This window comes from Cupressus sempervirens, chromosome 9, assembly GCF_028749045.1.
Source record: "Cupressus sempervirens isolate cs-2001-9-10 chromosome 9, ASM2874904v1, whole genome shotgun sequence".
In the NCBI taxonomy this organism is placed as follows: Eukaryota; Viridiplantae; Streptophyta; class Pinopsida; order Cupressales; family Cupressaceae; genus Cupressus; species Cupressus sempervirens.
Window position 1 is genome coordinate 400,096,202 of NC_143126.1, and position 13,188 is coordinate 400,109,389.

At 35.7% G+C, this 13,188-nt stretch overlaps 1 protein-coding gene across 1 annotated transcript in view; it reads right to left on the minus strand.

Moving 5' to 3' along the window:
- Positions 1-13,188, minus strand: part of LOC149538945 (uncharacterized) — a 187,087-nt gene that overhangs the window by 81,603 nt on the left and 92,296 nt on the right. Inside the window, exon 4 of the mRNA XM_089800335.1 lies at positions 5,765-6,043. Within this exon, the coding sequence (XP_089656461.1) occupies positions 5,765-6,043 (279 nt within the window). The remainder of the gene's footprint in view (positions 1-5,764; positions 6,044-13,188) is intronic.

Here is a 13,188-nt window from a genome sequence, read left to right on the forward strand (position 1 = left end):
CAAAACCAAAAGACTAAAAACAAGCAAACGCAAACTCAAAAACAAAGAATGGACGATGAAGGCTTAAAAAATCAAGCAAAGGCTCAACAAAAAACAAAACGAAAAAAGACTTGACGAAGGCTTTCAATAAAACAATTTGATATTTGAATTGAAATGAATCTATCGATCAACATTAAATAATTAAATATCAAATTCAAGCTTAGAGAAATGTAAAACTAGCTTGGAAAAGTTTTGTGTTATTACCAACATTTTGTGGTGACAAAATGTAGGACAACACAACTCACTTAGACATTACCCAATTTGGTGTCCAGTTTCATTTTAGTTTCAACATGTTCAAAATTGTGGACTAGCATTACCACAAGTGTGACTTTTGCACTCAACTGTATTTTCTCCTTATCCATGTTGGACTAAGAAGTATCATTTCTTATTGATCAAGGAATGGTAGCATTAAAGAACAAAAATGAGGAAAACCAAAATGACTTTTGCAACAAGAAAAGGGGACCAAAAATAACATTGAATGTGTATACCACATGGAAGGGAAGGGGACACCAATGAAACTGTTTGTAATAACCCTGCTTGATTATGGCTTAAACAAACACCATTATTCTTAGCTAATTACGAGTTAAACAACTCATCAAACATTTGAAGCACAGTTCCATTATCTTTGTTTAGTTGCTGTCCAGAAAGTATTTGCTTTTGTTTCCACTTAGTAAATCACCAATGCCCAAATAGACTTTGTAATGCGTGCAAATATTGTATTCACTAAATTATCAAATTGTAATAGTCATTCAGCAACTCTGATTTATTTGTAAGTGAAATAGATGAAAGAAATATAGCACTTCAAAAAAAATCCACTACAACTCCAAATGACAAGCAAGGAACCTATATGTTGATTGGCATGAATTAACAACTCCAGTATTGAAATGCTGACTTTAACATCCAGACTTAATTTGCAGGGGCTTCCAATGAGTCCACAGCCTTTACACGATCCGCAGAACACTTCACAAGCCACTCCTTCAGCAACGCCATCCTCTATGGGGCATTATACGTCTCCCAAATTGCAATAAGCAGGCCTAGGAATTCTAACCGCAAGTCACAAGAAACAATCGCAGGTCTGCCACGTGTATGTACAGGCTGGAACAGTCAACGCAGCCTATAGGAAAGTGATCACAGGCATGTAAAGGAATCGCAGGGCTATAGAAAGTTGATAGCCAACTCTGCAGTGCATATTTTACACTCACAAAACAAATTGCAGCTTCCAGATATATCGTCCTTAGCTCCAACACACAAATCACTACCTTTAGGTGTTGCCACCTTTCACTCATTTGCCAATCTCTTCACCCAAAATTCGCAGATCCCAATCAAACTCTAATCACTACAATGGACAACATTCAAAACCAAACTCTCCTTAGCCATAGGGATACAGTAGGGAGACTCAGCAAATTGTACACAGCAGCACAAGTTGCAATGAAATTACCAGAACAAATTCCACGACTCAGAATTCTCAGAATTATAAATCTAATCTCCCAATCACAGAACAATTAGGAGATTTAACCAATGAAACCACTATACATCAGCAGTGACTTCAAACAATCTTCAGTAACTCAGAAACCCTTATACTTTAACAAGAGCTCACAATTCAAAACTTAGGAAAAGCCACAAAGGCAACAAAAGGAAAATATATATTCAAGCGTGCTTTTCCCAATGAAATGAGCTTGTATTTATAACCTCCAAATTCCCTTATGTTGCCAAAATGTAACTTCACTCAAGAAGCTTCACCACACAACATAAATTAGAAGCTTCTATTAGATTCTCTCACTTGACTTGGCTTAAGTAATTAATAAATGACACTTTCCAATGATAACTCAACTCTCAACTTAAGTGAAATTATAAAGTTAAATTATAACTTTATAATGAGTCATTTAATAATTAATAATAATTTGGCCACTTAAAATATAATAACTCCCAAAATACTCATCATTTAAATATGTCGTCTGAAATATGAATCATACCTTTTATTTCTCCATGTGACCAAATGCACTTTCCAAAAGTAGAAAGGGTCCATCTCGATCAATACCAACTTACCACAAATAGTAAGTACACAAAACTAAGCCCATCGCAATCTGATCTAAGCCAAACGAAGACCAACCTATAGCTTACTGAGATGTGGAGAAGATAAGACCCTCCCAAGCCAAACCACTACCACAGAAGACCCCCTATCCACAATAATTAGCCTACGAGGATCACAATAATAGCCTAATCCCTGAAACTTTGATGCCGACAAAATTGGGGACATTACATTGACAGGCTACAAAGACCCTTCCTTGGACTAGAAAATTGCAAGTCACAATCAAAATGATGCGTAAACTCACAATTCCATTGTAACATAAGTTTAGAGACAATGTGAGAGGATAGAAAAAACCATAGGACTTGAGTATAAGACACATAGACAGGTAGGACAATCAAAATGGTCCAATTATTGTCATGACTCCTTAAGTACATTGAAAACTATTTTATTAATCTAATAGAGCAATTAAATTATGAAAAGGTGGCACTTGTAGTCCTCTCAGAGAGCTTGGAGACTAAGATTTCTTATGGCTTGGTCTGTTTTAGGTGAACCAAAGTGGCTCATTTCGCCTAGTGTATTCTTTTCCAAGGCTTTCCCTTGGGTTCTAGTACTGGCATCTGGTTGTTGTGAATTGTCGGTGCTCATTTTATGGGCAACTTGAGTCCTTTGGCCACATCTCCTAGTTTTGTAGAAGAGCTCAAAATTGGTCTTCAATTCATAATTACTTACAGCCCTTTAGGCTTGAACCCTTCTTAGCATATGGTTTTTTTTGGAGATTCTCCCAGACTTCTTCAAATTCCTATAGTTATGGCATACTTTCAGGATGGCAATCTTCTTCATGCTTTAGGATAGAAATGTTGTTCTTTTCACTTGGCTTTCTAGATCAGTGCTCATTTTATGGGTAACTTGAGTCCTTCAGCCACATCTCCTGGTTTTGTAGAAGAGCTCAAAATTGGTCTTGAATTCATAATTACTTTCAGCCCTTTAGACTTGAACCCTTCTTAGCATTTGGTTTTTTTTGGAGGTTCTCCCAAATTTCCTTCAAATTCCTATAGTTATGGCATGCTTTCAGGATGGCAATCCTCTTCATGCTTTAGGACAGAAATGTTGTTATTTTCACTTGGCTTTCTAGATCTTAATGTTTCTTTGTGCACCAAAGAAAGTATTTGTAATAAAGAGGTCCTGCAAATTCAAGGGCAAGCTAACAAAGTTGTGCTAGAAGTGACTCACTTGCAAGAGCTACTTCAGCATCGTGTAAATGCCCCATATATAGTGGCCAAAGTTTTGCCTTCTATTTCTGCATTTGGAGACTGATCTTTGCCCATGGGTGCCACTCGGGCTGCAAGTCCTCCACTCGCCGCATTCACAACTCCCTCACTGCTTTCCTTGTGGAGGATGAGATCCTTAGAGGCATGGATCGACTTCTCTACCACACAGTGGTTTTGCCTTGGCATAGTAATCTGCCAGTCCTCTCGTTGCTCTAAGTGGCTTTGGCTAGCCAAATGTTGGCAGTGATTCTTCTAGGCCCACTTCCTCCAAGTGGCTCCGACAACTGGATCTTTCTATTTCTCCCTCTCAAAAGGATGTAGAAGAAAAAGATGGATAACCCATCTCGAAACTAACTCCTTGCCCCACTAATTCATGGGGCAAAAAGGACAAACCAAGACCCCCTCCTTTTGTAGGCATTGCTTTATTTGCCTAGGGCAGATCTATTTTTTGGGCTTAGCCCATGTTTATTTGATGTTGTTTCTTTCCGATCTCTTGCCTGTGTGAACTTTTGTGGGGTGATTTCATATGCCCCAACCCTTTTTTTGTGATTAGTGTAATTTAAATTATGTATATAATGAAAATGGCCTATTCATAGAAAAAAATGAATTACTCAATTAAATAATTTAAATATTAGTTAAACAAGTAGTTAAGTAACAATTGAAGTTGAAAAGGAGAGTCAAACTAAGATAACTACTTAATTAAGTGAATTGTGTTTTGAGTTAACTAAAAATGGTCAATTCTATAACTCACTTGATTGTCTTGTTAATTTAAGATAGTTAAGAAATTATTTCTTATTTGACTTAGTTTAACCCATAGTTTGCAGACTTGGACTTAGAGAGTACAAAGCAAAAACATGAAAGAGAAAATGCATGGTTTCAAAACATCATGTAAAAAACACCTTTTAAACAGCATTTTATTTGCATCAACATTTTTACCCATGGTTTTTGTGTTTATAAAAATGCAAGAGTTAAACTTGTGAGTACTCTCCTAGAAAAAATAGTCTTCAGCAACTGAGGGAGTACTCGGGGATTTTGCAAACTATGGTCTAACCAATCCAAAAAAGATATGAAAATAAGACTAGCAGTATTCAATAACAATTGTGCATTTAGACCATGTTTAGAGACAGTGCCATCCAACTTGAACTATTGACTTATAGTCTGATACAACTGCAACAGTGGTGTTTGTGGCATTATCCCTATAAATTGCCAAAGAGAAATGTGGAACGGCCTATTGATAAAGATCTAAGGGACAAGTAATCTTCTTTCAATTGCATACTAAGAAAGATAATAGAAATAAACAAAACAATGTTAGATTAAATTGAGAAAACCATCATGTATTTCCATAGCGGAAGTAGAAAGATCTTTAAACAATGAATAGAATTATAATCCTTCAATTTTGAGAGGGGTAAAAATCATCATATTATACAACATGATGAATAGAACTATTATTGTACTATTCATAGAAAGATATTATTATTTAAATAGAACTAGGTATTATATTAAATAAGTAAACAACTATTGGTCATGACAACCAAATTTGAAATTAAATGCTTTCCTTCAAGGTTAGCAATTGCAGAGAAACTGGTTGGAGAAAAGGGCCACAGAAAGGGCTTCATATCCACAGAAGCAGCTCATATCAAACATAGCATATAGAACAAAAGTACATAGATATTATACCTTGATCTAATTGGGAAACAATGTATGTAGGATATCTAGTAAACGAAGAAGGTTCTCAGAAGTGTTCAAGTATGCAGTTGGAAACTATTCAAGAAACGTTGTAGCAACTTAAACATTAATATTGGGTTAATCAAATCATTCATCTACCACTAAGAGTGAAATCCCAAAATAAAATTACAAGATTAAATGTATCCATTACATACTTGAAAGGTTGGACGGACTTCTTAATTACTTGAGGCTTTTGGTAAAACTCTGAGGTGGCATTCAAGCCTATATTTATATGAAAATACTTTAAAATATATTTTTAGAAGATGGAAACCTCAGTGCACTCCCAATAGAGGAATGGTGTCTTTAGTGAGTGACTTAGAAGTTTAGAACCCAGATGGTCCCAATGAGCCTAAGACTTTGGCCAAAGTATATAACTATCATTTACGGAGAAATGCCTCTCCTGGATGGATAGAACACCTATCATGTAATGACACATATAGCTATCCTATTTAGGTAGAAGTAACTAAATATACAAACAAACAAGTATTTGACTTGGGCAAAAACAATAAACAAAATACCTACTAATGTTTTTGGGAATAATGGTTGGATCCATTACAATTACATACTAAAATGATTTACCAAATAGAAATTTATCGTTTGAAAACAATATATTAGAAATACCATTGAAAAGAGATGCATCCAAATGCCTTACAAGTTACAATAGATATTCTAAGGTGCAAGATAGCTGGTTCCAAAATGAAACCTGAGATAGCCGATCACTAAATCCATAATCAGATACATAAAGTACAGCAACTGTTGCCAACTGTTTTTCCAGTGCTTGTTTGCTCCATGTCTCATATTTACTCATCAGCTCAGCTATATTATACCTCAAAAGAGGACCATGACCTGTTGCTACAAGCCTGAAATCCTTCTCAGAAATCCTTTTCAATGCATTTATGACAGAACGTGAGTTTGGCCGCATCAAACAATCATAGTAGAACCTATAATGTGGCTCTATAGCACCCAAGTCTTCATCATATACCTGCACACAATTTTAAGAATCATTACTGTAATTTCAAAAAGTGTCCTGTGAACAAGTGGAGATGGCCAGCTTAAGATATTAATGAAGGAGATATAAAAAATGTGGGTGCATACCAACTACAACTGCATGATAGAAGCAAACATGACCAATATAGTGCATAAAGTTAAGGAAAAGTTGACAGCAGTAGCGTGGATCAAAACAAATGCTGTTTTTAAATCAGCTGTTACCTCCTTTCTAATGTCTGATCTTATAGCACCAGAATATAACTTTCTTCTTTTGTAATAGGCATCACCCAGAATTCATTGATATGGTTTTTTGATGTAGGTTCTGATTAAATTTTCTCAGGCTCTAAGGTGGTAAGCATGTACATAGTCTTATCTTAGAAATATTAATGCATACCTTCGAGGGTACAACGTTATAGACTTGGATGGTCAATAAGTCAGTTTTTGGCTTTATGCACTTTACAAGGGAAAACGAATGGCCTCTGGGCTAAGTTATCATTTAATAGGACAAGAAAATTTTAGCACTTATTTCGCATGTGATGCCATAGCTGAAGTCCTTATGTCAACTTAAAGAAGTGCAACTACACTTTTGAAACTTTAAATAGACTTCTGGATCTGGTAGACATCTAAAATATGCAAATCCAGGAATTACTTGATACTGAGTTATTCTTGCAATCAGGATTGGTCTAAGTTAGTCCTATAGCTCCATATAACTCTGAAGTCTAAACTACCTTAAGGAGAATTCCTCGTGGACATCTAGAATTTGAAAAATACTTTGTCATCAAGAGGTCATTATGACATGTACAATAAATATTCAAAGATTTTCTGTTTGCACATATACTCTCCACAGTATTTCGCACTGCCTACAAATATTAGGCATAACAGTGAATGTTGCTAAATTATTCATCTGAAGGCTAATGAATGGCATGGAATTGGTTCCTTTTGCTCCAACTGATGTGGTGCCATTTCAAATACCACAGTCCACAGATGCTCAGACATATGTCATTAAACGAAATGTTGTTGCCAGTAAGAGATACAACAGCAAGGTTCAATTTTAGAACCCAAAGAAGAAGTTTACAATTTGCAACTCTGAATTTTTAAAATACACAATTGTCAGAGTTTTACAATGCAAAAAGAGGAGTATCAGTTGAAGTTTATAATGAAAAATTATGAAGCACTTATTGTGAAACCAATGTAACAGGGAAAACTACAGGTTTGTACATATCTGATTTGAATTTGAGAGGATAACACTGAAGAAGATTAGGCAAATAGCTTCAAAACAATGAAAGAAATGCCCTATAGTAACTATATCATTATTAGATACTGTTGTCAATCAGGATTGCGCCTATAGCGAGATGTAAAATCTAGCCATCCTACTGAAACATGGAAACTCTCTTGCGTGGTGGGTTGTCCTAAAACGAGAGATGAATCTCTAGAAGCTAGGCCGGTTCCTAAATAGTGATCACCTAATCCTAAATTATACGTGAGACAAGGGGTGAGAAGTGAATGACAAATAATGAATACTAACCTAAATGAGGTAATACACCGATGGTTTTGAATGTAACTTTAATCAAATCAAAACGAATTATGAAAGACGCGATTGATTCACAATACTAAGACAAACATGCGACCACAAAAGTTTCTATGCAAGGACCGGGATCTTCTGCTCTGAAAGGGAGACCTAAGTTTCACCAATTTTCTACAAAAAGACAATGATCACAAACAAAGACCTGTAATCGCAAGTATCAAGATTTAAATCTACAATAAGGAACGTAACTTAAATGAAAGCGAACACAACATTAAAGTAAAAAATTCACAAAATTGCAAAAAATAACTTTGAATTTATCAAATTAAAATGGTAATACCATAATAGAATTACTATTAGAAATTACGAATCTAGGATGTAAAATCAAAAAAATTTAGCATTTACCAGGCATCAATTTTGTCCTACCTTTTCTTGCACAACTCTCGTGCAAATAAGTCCCCTTGAGCTTTCTTAAACAGCTCAATCTCATGGACTATATCTGTTCCAACTGCTGATTTAGGTGACATTCTCTCTATAACATCGTAGAGGCCGCTCCACACCTCATCATCAGCCTTGAAATGTGGGTTGAATTGATATGCTGGATTAAGGAAGTAGGCCGCTGCATGTATAGGCCTGTAAAGTAGATTGTACCCCAACGTCTATCAATGACATCCCATATAGGCCCATACCTATCTCAATTCCCTACAAAATAAGAGCAAATGGCCTCCTTCACCCTATCCATGCCCTCATAAATGTAGCCCATTGAGGGCTTCTCTCTATCAGCAGTTCGTAGGAGAAGAACAAGCGGCTTTACAAACTGCAATCATTATGAAAGTTGGAAAAGAAATAATCAGCTTTAAGTTTTTTTTTTTTTTTAATAAACAATAATTTATAACATAATTTCATAAACAAAATAAAGTTGAAATGAGGACAAAAAGGAAAATTACCGTCACAATATCAGCAATCGGTGTCCAAAAAGAAGCCTCATCAAAAACATAATCAACTACAGCAATCCCCGCAGTGGTCTTTGCATATGATGATACAATCCACTTCTCACTAACAAACATGCGTCTCAAACCTCCCTTTGAATCAAGCAAAGATTTCAATGCGAGAAAATTGGTTGCAAATCTAGTGACCCCTGGACGAGACAACTCCTTTTGCCCATTGTGTTTCCTCATGAGGTTGAGGACCCATGTATGATTGTATATGAATTTGCATACACTCCTTCCTCACTCTATAACTGTTTTTATCCAAGGTATTTTAGCAAGATCCTCTAACATGAAGTCAATGCAATGAGCAGCGCAAGGGGTCCAAAATAAGTGAGGGTGTCTCTCCATAAGAAGTTTTCCTACAGCAACAAAATTTGTTGCATTATCTGTAACTATCTGCCCACATTCTCCTCACCCACGTCCTTTATCACTTCATCCATTACTCCACAAAGATATTCAGCGTTCTTTGTTTTTCTTGAGGCATCAATTGATTTCAAAAAAACCATGGCCCCTAAAGAAAAAGAAACAAATTAGTTTAATGATTAATGATGAATCATGAATCATAATCTATAAATTCATAATTTATAAACTTAATCACTTAAGTACAAGTTCTACTTCTAAATTTATAATGTCTAAGACTCTAAGTACAATTACGGTTTACCTAATGAGGAGACAAGAAAGTTGAGGAGTGTTCTACTCCTATCAATCCAACCATCAGTCATGATGGTGCAACCCTTCCTCTTCCACACCTCACGCTGCTCCTTGATTTCAACTTTTACATCAGCCACCCTTTAGTTCAAAATAGGGCCTCCTAGCTCTTCAGCACTAGGGGCTTTGAACCCCAGACCACAAATAGCAACAGCATCGATTCCAATTTGCCAATAAGGGGACCTAAAACAAATAGAATAAAATTTAAAGTTAAACAAATTAGTATATTATAAATAAATTTGAAAACAAAAAACAAATTAAAATAAACAAAATAAGCATATTATTGTCTCTTGAAAGTTGAAAGTTGAAAGTTGAAACTTTGAAAACAAGAGAAGACATAAATTCAATTTTAAATAAATAAGTACCTTGCTGCATTGGATGAAATGTTGTTGTCGATGAAGAAGTCCCCAAGTGCCAATTTTGCATAATCATGTTTATCCTTATTCTAACCCAAGCCCTCAAGTGATGGTTGTGCACCTGGAGCCGTGCGTGGAGCAAACATGGAATCAAGTGTCGATCTTTGCTTACGAATGCAAAGCCCAATGGTCCCACTCGTAGAAATAGTGGCATCCATAGGTGGAGTAGGAGATAATGGAGAGCGAAAACTAGAAGATCCTTGTTGGGCTCCGACTAGTTGTGCCATTTCTTCATGTTGCTTTTTTTTCAATTCTCTTTTCTCCATTTTTTCCTCTAGAAGAGCTTGCATGTCTCGCATAACATCTTGGGGTACATCTTTCCATTTTTTAGCATCACATCTAGGTATATGTGCTAGGTAATACTTCAATCTATTTATTCCTCCCCCATTATACACTACACCGCAATGCCAATATGTAACAACTCCCTTTTTGTGCCCCGGGATGGCATGTTTCCAAGCGCTATCCCTTGCTATTGCACTTGGGTCTGCATTAGGGTTAAATAGAGGCCTAGTTCCACTTTCCTCACCCTGAGACATAATGTCAAAATTCAATATGTTTGTTGCTAGCCTGCTGCAATATGAATGTAAACAAAATTAGAAGTTAAAAATAGTAGATAGTAGTAGACTAGTAGTAGAGAGTAGAGACCAAACAAATTTAAACAAAATGAGAAGTAAAAATAATAAAAAATATGAATGTAAAAGTTTAAAACATAGTACAAAACAAGTTAAACAACACAAAGAAATGCAACTTGTAGCTTACCTTTTCAAATTTGCACAAACAATGCAAATGCAAGTTTGTAAAAACCTCCTCCAAATGCTCCCTTAAGCTCCTTTCAATGCTTTAATGCAAGCTACAAAGATGCACAAACCATTAGCAATCAATACGGGAGAGCCAACCGGTTTGCTGATTTCTCTCTCAAAACTCCAATATTCTTCTCTAACTCTTTCCTCTCTCTTGTGAGCACAAGCAAATGGTGGAATGACCTTTTTAGGTCAACATGTTATAAGAACCAAAAAAGTCAACATAAAACAAAGCATTTTTTTTTTTTTTTTGCCTTTTTCCTTCTTGGCCGTCGACGAGAGTCCTGGCATCAAGACTCGGCGAGTCTAGTGAGTCGTGTGGACTCTGCCAGGACTCGGCTAAGTCCGAGTCCAAAGGCAGATTGCCTCAAAAGTCAGGACTCTGCCTCAGACTCGCAGAGTCCTAGTCTAACTCGGCAAGTCCCGTAACAATGGTTTCAAATTTAGTGCTAGTTTAAAAAAAGAATGGCGATATTTGATTGTGTATAGATTTTAGGAACTTGAACATATTTTCTCTAAAGAATAATTATACATTACCTAATATGGATATCTTACTTCAAAAGGTAACTGGCAATGAATTGTTATCCATGATGGATGGATTTTTGGGCTATAATCAAGTTAAAGTCAAGGAGTCTAAACAATATAAGACCGGTTTCATGACTCCTTGGGGTACTTACGTATATGCTAGGATGCCTTTCGGGTCAACAAATGAAGGAGCTACTTTTCAAAGGGCAATGGATGTTGCCTTTGATGGACTAATTGATCTAATTATGGTAGTTTATCAGGATGACCTCACTGCCTATTCTAAGAGGGTAGAAGATCATTGTAAACATTTGGAGAAAATTTTCATAGGAGCTCTTGAATTTGGAGTTCCCTTAAGCCCTAAAAAATGTCATTTTGGAGTTATTGAACAGAAACTATTAGGTCACATTGTCTCTAAGGAGGGGGTAAGAATAGATCCAGAAAGAGTGGTAGCCATCGATAATATTCAGATGCCTAAAACAACTAAGGGTATCCAATCATTCTTTGGGCAAATTAATTTCGTGAGGAGATTTGTTTCTAATTTTGCTGAGATTATTAAACCTATCACTAAAATATTTTAAAAGGGAGCAAAGATAGCATGGGATAATGAAGCTATGGGAGCTTTTACTAACATAAAGAAAGCAATAAAGGAAGCTCCAGTTCTTAAGTCTCCCGACTTTAAGAAACCTTTCCAAATATTCTCATTCGCTTGTTATCATACTATAGCTGTTGTTATGTTGCAAAAGAACAATGAACGGCATGAGCAGCCAATTGCATTCTTTAGTAAGAGTTTACAAGCTGTTGAACTTAATTACGATATAAATGAAAAGCAGAGTTACGCCCTTGTTAAAGCAGTCAAATCTTTTCGACCTTATTTGGTCGGAGCCGAAGTCATTGCTTATGTACCTAACACTACCATTAAAGATATATTTAGGCAGTCTAAAACTACTGGAAGACAATGCCATTGGATAAATCAGATTCAAGAATTTAATATAGATATTCAAATCACAAAATTAGTCAAAGGGCAAGGTTTGGTTAAACTTATGGCAGAATCAAATTTGGAAGTTGTGCAAGTAAATCAGATTAGTGACGATCATACTAAGGTTAGTATTGAAAGATGCCCTTTATATACCGATATAGTGTACTATTTAAAGCACACAAAATGTAGAGATAATCTGAGTGACAATCAAAAAAGAACTACTAAATACAAGCTACTAAGTATGTCCTAATTTAGGGAGATCTATATTGGAGAAACCAAGATGGAATTTTACTTTTCTGTTTAGATATTGCTCAATCTACAGTTATTCTTAGAGAAATGCATGAAGGATTGTGCGGCAATCATTTTTCATCTAGGATCACAATGCATAAAATACTGCGAGCAAGTTACTACTAGCCCCAACATTTTAAGGATTTTCATTCGTATGTGCGAAAATGCGAGGTTTGCCAGAAATTCTCAAGTTAAAATATGATGGTGCCCTCCCCTTAAGAACATTACAAACAGAAGAGCCTTTCCAAATGTGGGGAATTGATTTTATTGAAAAAATTAGTGATAAATCGAGTGGAGGATACAGTTGGATTTTAGTGGCTATTGATAACTTTACCAAGTGGGTAGAGGCTATACCCACTCAGTAGTCTACGAGTAAAGTGGTAATTAAGTTTCTGATTGAGAATATACTAACTAGATTTGGAGTCCCTAAAAAGATCATAGCAGATAATGGTATGTGTTTTAGATCTAACGAGTTTGCTAATTTTTGTAGGAAATATGGAATAACTGTATCATACTCATCTCCATATCATCCTTAAGGCAATGGGCAAGCTGAGTCTAGTAACAAAAACATCTTGAAGATTATCAGAAGGATGTTGGATAATAACAAGTGCGCTTGGGATTCAAAGCTGAATTTAGCATTATGGGCAGATAGAATCATGGTGAAAAAGTCTATTGGTTTCTCTCCTTTTAATTTAGTTTATGGCAAAGAAGCAAAGCTTCCTTTAAGTAATTTATTGCCTATTAACAAATTTGTTACTGAGGAGCAATTAGAGGATATCAATTTCATGGAAAATAGATTAAACGCACTAATTGCGCTAGATGAAGTAAGGAGGCTTGTGCAGGAACAAAATATTAATAAACAACAAGTTAAATTTCTTCATGACAAAAAAACTTTAAACCGATCTTTTAAAGTAGG